Source organism: Euleptes europaea, chromosome 6 (assembly GCF_029931775.1).
Source record: "Euleptes europaea isolate rEulEur1 chromosome 6, rEulEur1.hap1, whole genome shotgun sequence".
NCBI lineage: Eukaryota > Metazoa > Chordata > Lepidosauria > Squamata > Sphaerodactylidae > Euleptes > Euleptes europaea.
The window spans coordinates 38,125,572-38,143,245 of NC_079317.1; the positions used below are offsets into that span (position 1 = coordinate 38,125,572).

The following is a 17,674-nucleotide window of genomic DNA, read 5'->3' on the forward strand; positions in this document are numbered from 1 at the left end:
ATTAATTTTTGTGACTTGACATTGAGCCAACCATACGCTCCTAGCCCAACCTGCCTCAAAGGGTTGTAGTGAGGATAAAGGAGGAAAGAATGATGTAAGTTGTTATGTGGGTCCTCATTGGGGAGAGATGCGGAGTGTATATGAAGTATATACAGTGAGGGGGGAAAGTATTTGATCTCCTACTAAATTTGGCCGTTTGCCTTCTGACAAAGAAATGACCAGTCCATAATTTTAATGGTAGGTTTATTGTAGCTGTGAGAGACAGAATAACAACAGGAAAACCCCCAGAAACAGAGAAGACAAAAGTCAGAGATTGATGTGCATTATAATGAGTGAAATAAGTATTTGATCCCCTATCAACCTGCCAGATTAGGGTTAGGGTTAGGGTTCTGCTGTCGACAGAAGCAATCAATCCAGATTCCAAACTAGCCACCATGACCAAGACCAAAGAGCTGTCCAAGGATGTCAGGGACAAGATTGTAGACCTGCACAAGGCTGGACTGGGCTACAAGACTATTGCCAAGCAGCTTGGTGAGAAGGTGACAACCCTAACCCTAACCCTGTCAACCTCCCTCAGTCTGGGGCTCCATGCAAGATCTCATCTCGTGGAGTTGCAATGATCATGAGAACGGTGATAAAGCAGCCCAGAACTACACGGGGGGAACTTGTCAATGATCTCAGGGCAGCTGGGACCATAGTCACCATGAAAATAGTTGGTAACACACTACGCCGTGAAGGACTGAGATCTTGCAGAGCCCACAAGGTCCCCTTGCTCAAGACAGCACATGTACAGGCCCGTCTGCAGTTTGCCAATGCGTATCTGAATGACCCAGAGGAGAACTGGGTGAAAGTGTTGTGGTCAGATGAGACTAAAATCGAGCTCTTTGGCATCAATTCAACTCGCCGTGTTTGGAGGAGGAGGAATGCTGCCTACGACCCCAAGAACACCATCCCCACCGTCAAACATGGAGGGGGACATATTATGCTGTGGGGGTGTTTTTCTGCTAAGGGGACAGGACACCTTCACTGCATCGAAGGGACGATGGACGGGACCATGTATCATCAAATCTTGGGTGAGCACCTCCTTCCCTCAGCCAGGGCATTGAAAATGGGTCGAGGATGGGTATTCCAGCATGACAATGACCCAAAACACACGGCCAAGGCAACAAAGGAGTGGCTCAAGAAGAAGCACATTAAGGTCCTGGAGTGGCCTAGCCAGTCTCCAGACCTTAATCCCATCTAAAATCTGTGGAGGGAGCTGAAGGTTCGAGTAGCTACACATCAGCCTCGAAATCTTACTGACTTGGACAGGATCTGCAAAAAGGAGTGGGACAAAATACCTCCTGAGATGTGTGCAAACCTGGTGGCCACCTACGTCTGACCTCTGTAATTGCCAACAAGGGTTTTGCCACAAAGTACTAAGTTATCTTTTGCAAAGGGATCAAATACTTATTTCACTCATTATAATGCACATCAATCTCTGACTTTTGTCTTCTGGGTTTCTGAGGGTTTTCCTGTTGTTATTCTGTCTCTCTTGGCTACAATAGACCTACCATTAAAATTATGGACTGGTCATTTCTTCGTCAGAGGGCAAACGGGCAAATTCAGCAGGGGATCAAATACTTTTTCCCCTCACTGTAAATAAGTAAATAAATGTTTGATGGGTGAGCTCAAGACACTGGTTATTTCACTTTTTAAAAATGCTAAACATACAGATAATAAATAATTTATTGTCGAAGGCTTTCACGGTTAGAGTTCATTGATTCTTGTAGGTTGTCCGGGCTGTGTAACCGTGGTCTTGGTATTTTCTTTCCTGACGTTTCGCCCGCAGCTGTGGCAGGCATCTTCAGAGGAGTAACACTGAAGGACACACTGTCCTTCAGTGTTACTCCTCTGAAGATGCCTGCCACAGCTGCGGGCGAAATGTCAGGAAAGAAAATACCAAGACCACGGTTACACAGCCCGGACAACCTACAAGAACCAATAAATAATTTGTTAATTATTACTTATTTCATGGGTGAATTCATGAAGTTGAATTCATGAAGTTCCCATATCCCTAAAGTCTGTATTCTCTCTTTAGTATGCTGCATGGAATTGCTTTTCACTATAGGGTCTTTGTGCTTATTTTTATGGATTTTTGCAACTCTTATTCCCATTTTGCATATGGTGAATTGAGGATAAGATCTAGTGAGTTTGGCTAAGTAGGTATATTAACTCAGTCCAAGTACCTAGTGTTGGCTGTAGACATTTTTGTACCTGAGGAAATAAGTAAAAAATGGTACCACTCTTTCACGAAGGCCCTTTTTGTTTCAATGACACATAGATATGGAAATTAGAAATAGGATGATGGACATTCACTCTGGAAGCTTCTGCCAATTGCTTCATGGTAAGGCCAGCCCTGCCAAGTCCAACATTCTGTCTGCTGAATCAGAATAAAATAAATAATACTGCCTTTTGGCAGTTGAATTATACTCACTTTGCACTGGCTTTGGATTTTGGCAGCTGTTGTGCTAATAGACACAGCATGTGTTTACCATCTCAATTCACAATAACGTAATTTGTGCTGCTCACAACTCTGAGGAGGGGAGAAACTGGTGGAGCCAAATCAAATTGGCCTACTTCCATCTTATTGACTACCTGTGATCAGAAAGTGGACCAAATGAAATTTTCTCATTTTTGCATACAATTTTAGCCATTTAATTTGTTGCACGGATATTTCATTCCCTAAAGATTCCCTAAAGCTTTTGTTTTCATCCAGGGTAGCACTGGCAGTTCTGAGACCTTCCATGTGCTGGAATGAATGAATCACTAGGAAAACAACTTTCACTCAACTTGTTTTAAATGTTTTTGTGGACTTTTCATAACCTATATTAAACAATATCATTGTTTGATCCACGATAGGTATGTTTTATTTTGCTGTTTCTCAAATAATACTGATGGGCTTGTTGGAACCTGTCACTTAGAATGTCTGCAGTTGCTTATGTGGCCTTTACTGTAGAGGAACACAACAATGTACCTAACATATGGAAAATAAACCTAGCAAAAGGCATAGCCAATTAACAAGAATATGGAACTTAATGATTACTCAGTTAAATTTCCAGATTTGTAACCAGTTGATCAAAGGGAGCCTAATTAATGATAACCATTTCTAACTAGAAGGCAGCTTAAATTTTACAACAGTGTAAGGACCCAAACAGACCAGATAGTAGGAGATAGGTGATAAGAACTTCCCAATGGTTTTAAGGGGGTAATACCTGTGGTTCTAAGATCCTGATTCCAATCAGGGCCATGGTGCTGGAGGAGAAAGGGTTTAACCCTTCTACTCCTGCATAATTTCACCAAAGAAATCCCACTTCTTGCACTGTTTGCCCTTGGAAAGAAACAAGTTGGGTATTTTTCCTTTTCATGGCTGATTACAAGTAGGATAGGTCAGTTTCAATGGCAAAACTGTGCAAGGTGGATGGCTTTAAACAGCGTGGTGTAGTGGTTAAGAGTGGTGGACTCTAATCTGGTGAACTGGGTTGGATTCCCCGCTCCTACACAAGAAGCCAGCTAGGTGACCTTGGGCTAGTCTCAGTTCTCTTAGAGCTCTCTCAGCCCCACCTACCTCACAAGGGGTCTGTTGTGGGGAGAGGAAGGAAAGGAGATTGTAAGCTGGTTTGATTCTCCTTAAAAGGTAAAGAAAGTCAGCATATAAAAATCAATTCTTCTTCTTTCTCTCCTGCTCCCCATGCCAAGGTGTATGACTAAAGTATGTAGTTTGAGTAGTCACTTTTCTAAAATCATTTTAGCAACCTTTAAAACTGTTGCTTAACTCCAGCCTCAGTTAATATAGCCTAATGGTAACAAGAACATCAGAGGCAAAAATATGAGAGAAACAGAGATAGTCCCTCTTCTCGCTACAAGTCACAAAAGTTCTAGAAAGTACTACGAAAGCAGAAAACAAAACAAAAACACCACAGTATAATGCACCAAACCCTAGCAGAAAATAAGCATTTTTCAAGCAGAGGGTCAAATTCAAGCAGAGTGTTTTGGCTTGTGTCCATTCTATATTTTACCTTTGTATGTGGCGCTTAAACAGCTTTCTAACTCTGTCCAACCTGTACTGGTTATTTACTGATATAGGGTAGATATAGGGTAGTCACTCTTAGATCTTAGTCTTTTTCAGTTGCTGCTCCTATTTTATGGAATAACTTACCTGAAGTCGTTAGGAAGGCTCCACATTGTCAAGATTCCACAAGTTATTCAGGGCAGAATTATCCAGGAGAGCTTTTGAAATTGGCCAGACGTAGGGTTTAATTATATATGTGTGCTAGATTGTATCATTTTTGAATTATATATATATATATATATATATATATGTATTATCATTGTAAGCTGCCTTGAGTCCAGTTTAAGAGAAAGGTGAGCTAAAACTGCTCAGATAACTCAGTGACTGAGCAAGGCCCAAGTATCTTTAAATTAGACCTGAGCTGATTTTTTTTTTTAATGTCTGGAGTTCAACTTTGGAACTGACAATGGGAAACGTGGATTTTGGATTTAAATTATGATCTTTCATTACATGTGATTGATTTATTCTGTCACCCATTCAGGATGACATTTCCTGATTGGCAATAAGTGCATAAGTAAAATTAGTAGTCATCTGAATAAGAAATACATACATACATACATATATATATATATATATATATATATATATATATATATATATATATATATAGGATTTCTTTTTTATTAATTGTGTTTATATTTTTTATGTATTGTGGCCAGGTTCCAAAGTCAAAAGCACTTTTGCAAGCACATGGGAAGGAGCTCTGCCAATTTACCCTTGGCTGCCTTCCTCCGCCCTGCTCTGCATGCCAGGGACCTTCTGAAGTAGTGCAGTACAGGGAGATCCAGCAGGAAAAGTCCCAGTGTGTGTATAGAATTCCATACATGGTATATTTTTGAATCTGTTTAATTTGTCAAATGCTGTAATTATCAAAACACAAGGTTAGCGTAAAAGCCAACATTTACCAAATGCCATTCGGTGTTGGCTAACGGATGTACTATGTAAATTGTTAAATGCTGATAGTTTCTAACACCATTGCATATCAACTGAAACAACTAAAAGATCAAGTATTTTCACTACCAGTGTTCACTAGATGTCAAATACCTCTGGATGTCAAATAATAATGTTAATTATCAGCTTGCTATATACTCACATAAGAATCACACATTTGGGGAATGTTTGAACTCAGAGTTTGTATAGGAGGTCATATTTGTTTCTGCTCTATGATAAATGGGTAGATTTTGTCATGCATATTTTATGAGATAACTGCAGCAGTTTCGATTCTGTGGGCAGGGATAATGGCTAAGAGACAACCCAGCCCCCATGACTGCTCACTCAGGAGTATTTGGAGTCCTTGTAAAAAGCCTTTTGGAAATCCAAGTATACAATGTCTAGCAGATCACCCTTACCCGCATGCTTGTTACCCTGGTCATTCCAGGGTACTCCAAAAGATTGGTGAGGCAGGACTTCCATTTGCAGAAGCCATGCTCCTTTTCTCTCAGCACACTTTGCTTCTTGGTAGGCTTAATAATGCTTTATTTAGTAATAGCTTTGACTAATTTACTTAAAACAGATGTTAGGCTAACTGGTTTACTCACTCAATAGACCAGAATAGGATTGTGGGTAGACCTCCTGTCTTCAAGGGCAATACTAAAGGCAGTTATGGAGCAATCTTAAGGAGGTCTATTCTGAAGTAAGGTCCATTTTATTCAGTTGGGCTAACTCCCAGGAAAGTGATTTTAGGATTGCAGACATAGTTGCCTGCCTTTCACTCTACAATGTATGCATATACATTGTGATCTTCTGCCTAGATGCTGGGCAGAAAATATGTCCAGTGTAGTGAGTCCAGTGGGGACAATGCTGATGACATGATCCATCATCAGCATGGGATTCTTCCATGTCATGCATACATTAGTCAAAGCAGAGGGGAGACTTTTTCCAAAGAGTTTTAAGGGGGGAGGAATCCTGTACAAATGTATATGTTCACGATATGGTTGGCATGCATATGCATATGTGTTCTGAAGCAAAAAAGCAAAATTTGTATTTTGTGCCCAAGAGAATGAAAGACTCCTGGAGAAGTAAATCATAATTCTGTTAACATGAATTGGAACAGTGCCATAAATGAAATTTTAATTTTGTCCGGAAGTGTAATGTGGGATCAATAGCTGCACTTTTTAATTTATTTATTTAAACTTTTCTATCCCACTTTTACTTGTGGTTCAGGGCAGCTTATAATAATAATTAAAAACATTTTAAATTAAAGTCAAAAATAAAATAGCAACTGCCAACTGTCTCCCCCCTCCCCCATTAAAAGATGCCTGCCATCCAAACCCCCTCAAAAGCCCTGGCAAACAGGCAGGCCTTGTAGCACTTCCTGAAGGTCTCCAAGGCCGGCCCTCCCTCACCTCGCCTCTTCAGGCAGCCCATTCCACAGAGCCAGAGTTGCAATGGAAAAGGCTGGGCTTTGGTCAATGCCAGATGGACCACTCTAAGTGGTGGGATAACCAACAGATGGCTGCCCGATGACTGTGTGGGTGCACAGGGACATAGGGAAAGAGAGTCTTTCAAATATGTGGGGCCCAGGTCATGAAGGGCTTTAAAAGTCATAACCAGCACCTTGAAATGAACTCAGAAACAGACTGAAAGTCAATGTAACTGTTTCAAAATGGGTGACATATGTTACTGGCAGCTAGCCCCTGACAATAGTTGGGTTGCGGCATTCTGGACCAGTTGTATTTTCCGGTTTGTCTTCAAGGGCAGCTCTACATAGAGTACACTGCAGTAATCCAACCATGAGGCTACAGAAGCATGGATAAGCGTGGCTGGATTGGGCGAGTCTAGGTAATGAGAATTGGTGAATCAGATGCAGCTGATAGAAGGCGCTCCTGGCCACTATGCCGACCTTCTTTTCAAAGAGCAAGGCAGGGTCCGTGAGCACCTCCAAACTCATAACCTGCCCTGAAAAAGCCAATGTCATTCCATCTAGGAGAAGTGGGTTTGGTCCCTCTAGAATATCAGTTTTCTCGACCAGCCTTACCTCTACCTTATCTGGATTCAGCTTCAGTTTGTTCTGCCTTAGCCCTTTCATGTGCAGCTGTTAAGTTGTGGAACTCCCTGCCCCAGGATGTGGTGATGGCTGGAAGGCTTTAAGAGGAAAGTGGACATGTTCATAGAGGATAGGACTATCTATGGCTACTAGTCAAAATGAATACTAGTCATGATGCACACCTGTTCTCTCCAGTATCAGAGGAGCATGCCTATTATATTAGGTGCTCTGGAACACAGGCAGGATGTTGCTGCAGTCATCTTGTTTATGTGCTTCCTAGAGGCACCTGGATGGCCACTGTGTGAACAGACTGCTGGACTTCATGGGCCTTGCTCTGATCCAGCATGGCTTTTCTTATGTTCTTGGATTATTCTCTGAACTGTGCTCCTTACAGACAGCAAACATTTTCATGGTGTTTTAGGCATTTGTCTTGTCAAGTGACATTCTTTTGGCAACAAAGATGCTAATTTTAAGAGGAACAGTTAAAAAAAGCTTTAGTTTTCATAAATCAAGACTAAGTAAAGATTAGTTCAATTCATATTCAGTGGTTTCAAAATCAGCTGCATTTTTTGCAAGGAAAAGCAAGGTATGTATCGTAATATTTATTATCATTTTGCATATTCTGACAGCATGTGTTTGAAGGCCAAAACAAATATGTACAGTTCCAACTATATAGTATACAGTGCCTAACATGTGTTTCTCTCTATGAGGAAATTTCCATTGTGTTTTGTTTCCTCTGTGACTGTCTTATTCCAGGAAAATGAGCAAAGCCTTTTGAGAAAGGTGAATAATGCCTTCTGCACTTTATGGCTTTTTGCCATAAAATGGGTACATCATACTTCCCAGCTCCTCTTTTCTATGTAATGAAACAACCTATAGAATTCTGAATCTCTGATATTAAGTTGCATCAATCACATCCATCCTGGCTAAAACTGTTGGAAAGTGTGTGGAAGCCAAAAAATAGTCATGCTGTCTTCTTCATCCGCCTCCTCCTCCTCTAATATATTATTTTACTTCGCGAGTGAATATGTTGGATGTCAGTGCCAAATATAGATCCATAAAGCAGCTAACAGAAAACAAAATGCCATTAAAATATTAAAACAAACAACAAGCACACACTAAAGCAGCCAGATTTCATGTACACAGCTGAAGTTTTCCTGTTAGTGGCGATGGAATGGCTTGCAGTTGGGATTCTTTAGTCACCACCATGACTTTGATTCCAGAGCCCAGCTGTGTCTGTCTCTGGGTTTTAGGCAGTGGCTATGAATCGGGTGGTCTCATTGATGGGGGGAGGCAAATCTCACATTGGAGGTTTAGATCCTCCCTATCTGTGCTTCTTCTGCTTTCCTTAAAGAGCCAGACAGTTGTTTTACTACAGGTGTCATTCATATTCTTTCAGCCGCAATTTCCCCTCAATTTTCCCTCTTCCTATTTTCCCATATTAGACTTCCTGATCCATGGTGGGTCAAGACCACCCACTTGAATCCCTGAATGTTTGGTTATGCTTTAATTTCCTGTTATTCTGCATTAGAAATGACTGTAAACCACTTTGTAATGCAGCTGTTTGAAGATGTTCACTTCAGATTTGTTGCAAGGGGAGAGGGTAAATGGTTTGTTGAGTCCATCACGGCCTAAATGGGATGAATGCTAACCCGCACCTGGCGTGTTAGTTGTCTGAAAAAAAATGCATTCAGAAACTGTGTGCACACAGGTTGCAAGACAAGGGGTTGTTACTTCAGTGCTTGATAGCTAGCAACGATTCCGTTGTTACATATACCTCCTTAATTCCTTCTTAAACCACTGGCCTGTCGAAGGCAAGTTGGATGGTGCTGTCTTGTCATATATAAACTAATTCCTAATTCACTTAGATCAAGGGGACTTCAAAAGTGTTTAACTTGGATGGCTTATGGCCATTTACTTATAAATTTCTTTTCAGCAAGTGGAGGAAGATCTTATTCTAAGGCTGCAGTTCTGAGCCCGACCTTTGGGTTCGGGAGAATGGGGTAGAAATTTAATAAATACATACATAAATAAAGCTCTCGTGTTCCCCTGCAAGACCCATGACTTATCTAGAAATTGTTGTTAATGGTACTATTTTTGGTACATTAATCATGCTTGTATTGATTAAATCTTTGTAAAACGTGTTTTGCAAAGCTGACATGCATTAACTGAACGAGGTGCTGTACTTTTAATCTTCTGGTCTGCATCTCAGATTGCCAGCTGTGCAGTACACCTTCTTACGTTTTGGGCCAGTATTCAAGAAGCATGCTACAACCATTAGCATGACCATTACTATTGAGGGGGGGGGATGCACCTTGTGTTTTATCTGTTCCACCATTTTCTGCATAGCTTGTTTCTTTTTTTTGACAGAGTCCTGTACAGATCTGTGTATAAATTCTCGGTTATTATGCAGAGAGTGCTGCCTTGGGAAATCAGCTAACTATGCAAACCTACTGTATAATTAAATGATGAGAACAAAGGAAAGATTTTTATCCTTTAAGAAACATTGAAAGCTAATAGAATCTCAAAGTTACCAAAACATATTTCTTGCCAATGGAAGGGGAACTCATCTGATTCATTTGCTGGAAAAATGCCTGCATTAAAAATGGTCTTGCGGGGCTAAAAATCAAAACGAGTGCTTTGTCAGATTTTCATGCGGAAAGGTTTTTGATGTGAAGAAAGTGTTTTTGAGGAGTGCAAAAAGCCAGACAAAAGCCCGTACCTTAGTTGTCATTCATACTTTCTCATACTTTTTGGTAGCCCTAATATGCAGCTAGGTCAGTATTATTTTAAGGTTTCTTTCTTCTTCACTGCATGATCCAAGCCAATCAGGGATCACACAGTGAACTTGAAGAGATCAAAGCACCATATGGCCAATTGGATTTTCCTATGTGATGACATCCCTGTGATTAAAGAAAGCCCTACCTTTGCCTTCACACTTAAGGTGGTTGGAGGGATGTGACAGAGCTTCCAAACATTAGCGGTTACAATTCAATTGACACTTAAGCGTTTAATTTTCCTTTGGGTCTGCTTATTTCAGTGAGGCTTATGGTACAATCCTAAACAGAGTTACACCCTTCTAAGCTCATTGACTTCAGTAGATTTAGAAGGATGTAACCTTGTTTATCCTGGACCTGAATGGCCCAGGCTAGCCCAGTCTCATCAGATCTTGGAAGCCACATAGGGTCAGCTCTGGTTAGTATTCAGATGGGAGACCACCAAGGAATTCCAGAGTTGCTGTGCATAAAAAGCCAGTGGCAACCCGTCTCTGTTAGTCTCTTGCCTTGAAAACCTAACTGGGGTGCCATAATTTAACTGCAACTTGGCACACGCAATCCTGTTTAGGATTGTAGTGGCATTTATGATGAACTTTTGCTGGATTGCAGGCTTTCAGAACATATGGCACATCTATTTCAACACATCCAAACTGTGCATAGCACATAGACAGGATGCTACAACTCACCTTTGTCTCCTGCAAGTCTCTGTACCTTGTCTCATGTGGTAATAGTACAGTATATTTGGTAAGGTAAGATAAAGGCCTTTTCTATTTTCCAAATGTTCACTATAGTAGCAACATCTGAAGCTTCAATATGTATATGCCTTTTCTTATGGTGCTAATAACTGAATTTATCCTGTTACATAAGTTTGGCTACAACTCTCAAGAAATAATCAAAAGATATTTTGAACTGGGGTTGCTGTTCATCATTATCCTCATCAACAACAACAGCAACAGCAACAACTATATAAAATAACAAAAGCTGTATACAGATAATAAAATTTCCATACAGACAATGAAATCAATTCAATGGGTCAGCAACCACTTAATGTTCTGCAAACCTGAGGAAGCTTCCAGGTTGGCAGAAAATTTTTAAATGGTCAACAAAAATTATTGGGGGGTGGTAACACCTCTTCCAGAAATTTAGTTGCATTGTCTATGCACAGATGTTTTTTTTTAAAAAAGCCCTGGCCAGAATTTGGTTACCATTATGCATTGTCATAGCAATAGGGTTGCCAACCTCCAGGTAACTGGAGATCTCCTGCTATTACAACTGATCTCCAGCTGATAGAAATCAGTTCACCTGGAGAAAATGGCTGCTTTGGCAATTGGACTCTATGGCATTGAAGTCCCTCCCCTCCCCAAACCCCACCCTCCAACGGCTCCCCCCCAAAAAACCTCCCACCAGTGGCAAAGAGGGACCTGGCAACCCTACACAGCAACCACAATGCAATCCAAAGCACCCACCTGGAAATTTGGTGTGAGGCCTTGAGACAATAGCTACCAGGACAAAGAGCTGGAGCAGGTTATGAGCAACAGCAAGCAAGTCAGTGGAGGTGACCGTGAGTGGGGAGAAGAGGCCATGATCACAAGGAGGGGAGGAAGGCAACAGTGGGCAGGAAAAAGGGGGGAAGAGTAAGGGCAAAATGGAATTTCCCTAGCCAGTGAATTCTCAAGGATCCCCTGTTTGTCATGTGTGTTATTATAACATTTCATTTATATTGTATTTTTATATGAAACATGTCAAATATTCCAGGCCTTTCAAAACAATCACTGCTTGCAAAAACCCTGTGAGGTCAATATTACTATACTGAGTGAGAAATATTGTTCCATCGAGGTCAGTACTGGTAACTTTAACTGGCAGTGGCTGTTGAGGGGTCTCAGGCAGAAGTCTTTCATGTCCTTTTATCTGGACATGCTGAGGGCTGAACCTGGGATCTTCTGCAAGCAAAGCAGATTTTCTACCACTGAGCCACGGCCTAATTCTTAAACATTGTTAATGAAGACCCGAGACTGAGAAATAGTGGCTTGCCTAAGAGACAGTACAAGGTCAAAGATAGGGTTGCCAGTAGGATTGCCAGGTCCCTCTTCGCCACCGGCAGGGGGTTTTTGGGGTGGAGCCTGAAAAGGGCATGGTTTGGGGAGGGGGGACTTCGATGCCGTACAGTCCAATTTCCAAAGTGGCCATTTTCTCCAGGTGAACTGACCTCTATCAACTGGAGATCAGTTGTAATAGAAAATCTCCAGCTAGTACCTGGAGGTTGGCAACCCTAGTCAAAGGTTATGGCTGAAGTGAAAATAGAGCTCTTGATGACTTAGCCTCTATACTATAATACCTTGTGACAAAGACTTACTTTGTCACAGCATTTTTTCTTATTTCAAAAATAGGACTTGGAGAATATAAGGAGAATACACTCGCCTTTGGGTTATATTGTTCCCTTCGCCAAACATGCTTTCTGCTGGAACATTTTATACCTCATTAATCATAATGATCACATGTATTTACCAGGCCTCTCTTCTCTATCATCTTACAGGCCTTGTAGAAATTTGCTTGATGCACCCCCTCGATGTGGTGAAAACCAGGTAAGGTTCTGCTTCAACAAGTTTTATTGACACTGGAAGATGTCCAAATTGGAAGCTGTCAGAACTTAAAACGCTAGAACTTGTCCTAGTAAGATAACTTCTCCCTTTAATGGCATTTATATTTACTTACTGTTTTTCATCGCATTTGACAGACAGAATTTGAATAGCATGATGCATTTCTGCTTGGAGGTCATCTGGAGGTGCTAAATACTTTTTTGTAAAAATGTGCTGTTTGTGTGACAGTCTAAGATCTTCTTCCATTAAAACGGGGGAAAGCACAGCAGGATAATATTTTTCCCTACCATATTTATCATCTGAAGTAATGTTTTCACTTGCAACTGGAAATGTCATATTGCCTTAGAAATATAATAATATTGGTGGTGAATGAGACCTGAAACAGCTAGTCTTGTTTTCAGCAGTCAGTGGAAAGGAGCGTTCTTTAAAATTGTATTTGTACATGTAAGTTTAGGTGGTTTCATGCTACCTACCTTTGGGGCACGTTCATTGACTTTTGAACATACATTTGTGACAAGTATCACCTGCTTGTTCAATTTGTAAAAACAGTAACCTAAAAATTCTATTCAATTTTTTAGCCATAATAATAATGTTATAGGCCATAGGACAATTTCTGCAGCATTTTGTTGACAACTGAGATGTTTCAGATCCTATTCCTAAAGAACATATTATTATGCTATCATGCAACTGAGATGGGCAGAACTGTGGCATTGTACAGTTTTCCTCCAACCCCTGCATTTCGCATACCTGTGGGATTTTTTTCCAGTTCTTCTGAACCCCGCCATTCCTCCACGGAGCTGAGAGCAGTGCAAAGGGCTCTGCCTTTTCCCAACAAGCATCCAAGGCAGGTTAGGCTGAGAGGGAGTGACTAGTTGAAGATCAATGAGTGAATTTAGTGACAGAGTAGTGATATGAAGCCTGGCCTCCTAGATCCTAGTCTCGTCCTCTGACATCAACACCACACTGGATCTGAAGTATAACATACAAGAACATTTCCAGAGGCAATCATGGTGGGCCCATGCTGAGATTTTTTCCCCCCCTGAAGGCTTTTTCATATATCGATGTTGTTTACCAGAACATAGGTCATCAGGTTTTGGGGAAGTAGTTCATAGGAAGGAGAGGTATAGGGCTACTTTAACTTCATATTTTACTCTGTTTAACATGTTTGCATACTTTACTGTAGTCGTCCTTTAGAAGTAAGATAAGGTATACATTCAAATAAATAAATAAATAAGGCTACAGTGTAGCAAGAGTCAAGCATGTGTTTAACACTCCCAGTGAAGCCAATAGGGCTTAATAATCTTTAACTTTGTCTGGGTCATGACTTTCAATAAACAAACAAAATTTCCCATTGTTTTCTTTCTGCAGTAACATCCTTTGTTACAAATTTTAAAATGTTAGTAGGTATCTTGTCCTGTGGCACAGAGTGGTAAGCTGCAGCACTGCAGTCAAAGCTCTGTTCATGACCTGAGTTCGATCCCGATGGAAGTCAGTTTCAGGTAGCTGGCTCAAGGTTGACTCGGTAAAATGAATACCCAGCTTGCTGGGGGTAAAGTGTAGACCACCAGGGAAGGCAATGGCAAACCACCCCATAAACACAGTCTGCCTAGTAAATGTCAGTATGTGACATCACCCCATGCTTGCACCTTTGCCTTTATCTTGTCTGATGTCATTATGTGGACACTTCATTTTGTGCCTTTTCCATGCATTCACAAATTTTTCCTCCTGGGGCTAAATATATGTATCCTGCCTTATGTTGAGTCAGACCAGTGACCCATCTAATCCACTGTTACCTATTTGAACTATTTGGACTATTTCAGCTTTCAAGGATTTCAGGTAGAGGTCTCTGAAATGTTTTAATTAAAGCTATGGATGAAGCTTGGAAGCTCATGAATACAAACCCAGCATGCTACCCCGATCACTCCTCTCCTGCTCAGATTATAAACAGCTTGGGTTAACTAAAATGCTATGTATGCATACAGAGAGCTACAAAATATAATGATATCGCAAAATAGAGAGGTGATCAATGGCAATACATCTGCTTTAGAAATAATCTAGAAAATCCACTTGGATACTTGGTGAGGCCCTTTGGTGGTGACGGCACCATTGTCCAACAAGCCTGGAGGCCAAGATTCCTACCATATCTGGGGTCTCTACATCCATAAAGAAAAGTGGATACATCTGTGGATACCCATGTGTGTAAGTGGGAAGTATTTTAAATATTTTTATGTGACACTAAAGCAACGGAGGTTACACAAAATCCCTTGTTCCCACCTCCCCCCAAAAAAGGAAGTTGTTGATCAATGTGGTTTAGTGCATAGGAGTAACTATAGGTGATGCACAGACACAGGATAATAAAATGAGAGGGGAGTAAAGGAGAGTGTTAGATCCAAATACATAGCCCTGTTGTGGGGATTCTGAGATGTTTCTCTAAACTTTGAAAAATGAGTGATATTCTACTAAGGTTAGTAACAGTTTAATGAGATATTAATGTACATGAAGGGATCTGCCCTGTCATTAAAAATGACACTATAATTGATGTATATTATCAGAATCACACGACAGGTAGTGATTACAGGTATAAAGGTCACTTCATGTATTACTTTTCTAACACATGTCAGAAACAATAGGAGACATAAACCAGACAAAGTTAAGCATTTTTCAGTCCTATGAATTTCCCTAGGAAAATTTGGGTAGATGGCACGATGTTAGGGTTGCCAACCTTCAGGTGGTGGCTAGAGATGTTCTGCTATTACAACTGATCTCCAGGTGGCAGTGATCAGTTCCCCTGGAGAAAATGGCTGCTTTGGCAATTGGACACTAAAGCATCAAAGTCCCTCCCCTCTCCAAACCTTGCCCTCCTCAGGCTCTATCCCCAAAATCTCCAGGTATTACCCAACCTGGAGCTGGCAACCTGTGCTCCTCAGATTATGGGATCTTTACTGAATTAGATCTAGTGCCCTTCAGAATGGATTTAATGGTGACATGTGTTCATACCAGGTAGCTCTGACAATGCATGTTTTCATCAGAAGAAAGGGCTAATTAACGTCTAGGCTATTTATGGATCATTTTGCAGGGGCTTCTGCAGGTGCCAACCTGCAAATGGGCAAAATCAATGACTCTGTTGTGGCTCCCGCCTTGTGGAATGGCCTGCCCGAGGAGGTCAGGAAAGCTCCCACTCTCCTGGCTTTCTGCAAACGATGCAAAACTGAACTATTTCTGTGCAGGTAACAGGGTTGCATTTTACAAATTGGTTTTACAAACTTGCTTGGATAAATGGTTAGGGACTTTGGTTTATACTGCTGTATATAGCTTATTGTAAGTAGGATCCTATTTATGTAAGTTCTTAACTGCTTAATGTGCTGTGTGACTACTTATGCTGCGCTTCACTTCTTTCAGGTGGTTGCAGACTTCTAAATCATAATACATTGGTCACTGAATGTCCCATTTTGTTTATTGTACTGATTCACTATGCATAATATGCCTTGAGTCCCTGTGAGAAAGGCGGACTATAAATAACATTTAAAATTAAAATAAAAACTTATAATGCTAGGTGTATTTGTATGGAGAAAATTTAATGAAAACTCTAGAGAAGAGCAAATCCAAGCTGAGATTTCTTTACATTTTATTGAAGTTTTTGTGAAACGCCTGCTACGTTCAATCGTTTTCTGCTATTCTTTCAAGGATATGATTTATCCACAGGAAGTCCTGAAAAAGAGGCAATGTGAACATATGGCCTAAATATACACAAGTAACATACTTAGTATAACTGCTTCCTGCTAAATGTTCATTTGCAGCAACTATCTATTTCCTTGAAGGCAGGGCCACCTAAGATCACCGTAGCCCGCAAGTATGATTGTGTTTTTATATGTCCTCAATTTAATTCACTAGACTAAACTCCCAGGAATGCAATAGTCATTTAATTTAGCTATTGAATTCCCACTTCAACATAAAACACCGTCTTCTGTCAAAGGCCCCTGATATGTTTCTTATTCACATTGAAATTCTTCTTTAGGGCATTATCCAGGCAATGTTGAACAATTACAAGTCTCATTGATTGCAGGGGAAGAACTAAACAGATGAGTTACTTGGGCTCCTCAGTGCCGCCCCTCTTTTTGAGCAGACATTGGTTTTGATCAAGTGGAATGTGCACATGATGCTTATTTCTGAGGTACTGGGTATCAAGGAATCAGCACATCCCCAAACAACAATCAGCAACTTGGACACACCAACAAAGTGACTGGGGAGGAACGAACCAGGAAAAATAAAGCAAAATAAACCTGTAAATATTTGCATGGATTTATATGTGATTTTTCTCCTCCTTTTCCTTTCCGTCTGTTTGTGCAAATATTTGTGCAGTTGACTTTTGCTGGCTTAGAGATACCCGTGAAAAAGAGTCTGTGTTGCCTGAGCAAGAATCTTCAGATACCAAACTGTGAGCTCACTCTTTGTTGCTTGTGCATCTTCATAATGAGGAACAAAAACAGTATTGTAAGCAAAATCGCATATGACCAGTAATTTAAAAAACATTTCTATAGTCAAAACTTACTTGGAAGGGGAAAAAAGCTGTTGTGCTCCCCACATATACTGCAAGTACAAGCATACACAATACTCTCCTCATTTTTGTAAAGTTCTCTCTTATGAAATCAAGTGGACTTTAGGGGTAATTTTCCATTGACATGAATGCAGAACTTAATAGCATTGTGGTCAATGTTCCTGATTGGTGCAACAACCTCTACATCTCTCACCAAATCTCCAGCCATGCTCAGAATCGGGCTTAAGATCACAACCCTTTCTCATTGGCTCTGTGACCAACTGTTCCAACGTACAGTTATGATGTCTAGGAATCTCATTTCTACAGCATGACTCAGGCACATGTTTACCCAGTCAATGTGATGGTAGTTGAAGTCTCCCGGTTTCATAATTATCTGCTTTAATCACCTCCTTTATATCCTTCTCCATCTCAAGATCGGTCATTCTCTCCATTCTCATTTTGGTATGTTTTGGGATCAAGTCTAAAAATGCTATCATGTTTATTTATTTTGAAATGGGTGTTGGGCCGGGCCTGGGTCCATCAACATATATTCAAGAAAACATGTCTGTTTTTATTAGTGGAGGGGTGACTGTATATCTTTCAGCCCTTGTTTTGTTAAGGATAGGGGAAGTGTAAAATGCTAACAACAAGCTGGCTGTTCTGAAAGGA

General features: G+C 40.7%; 1 protein-coding gene across 1 annotated transcript in view; it reads left to right on the forward strand.

Annotated features, from left to right (window-relative positions):
• SLC25A21 (solute carrier family 25 member 21) overlaps positions 1-17,674 on the forward strand; it is a 188,804-nt gene that overhangs the window by 19,242 nt on the left and 151,888 nt on the right. Inside the window, exon 2 of the mRNA XM_056851857.1 lies at positions 12,383-12,456. Coding sequence (XP_056707835.1) covers positions 12,383-12,456 — 74 coding nt within the window. The remainder of the gene's footprint in view (positions 1-12,382; positions 12,457-17,674) is intronic.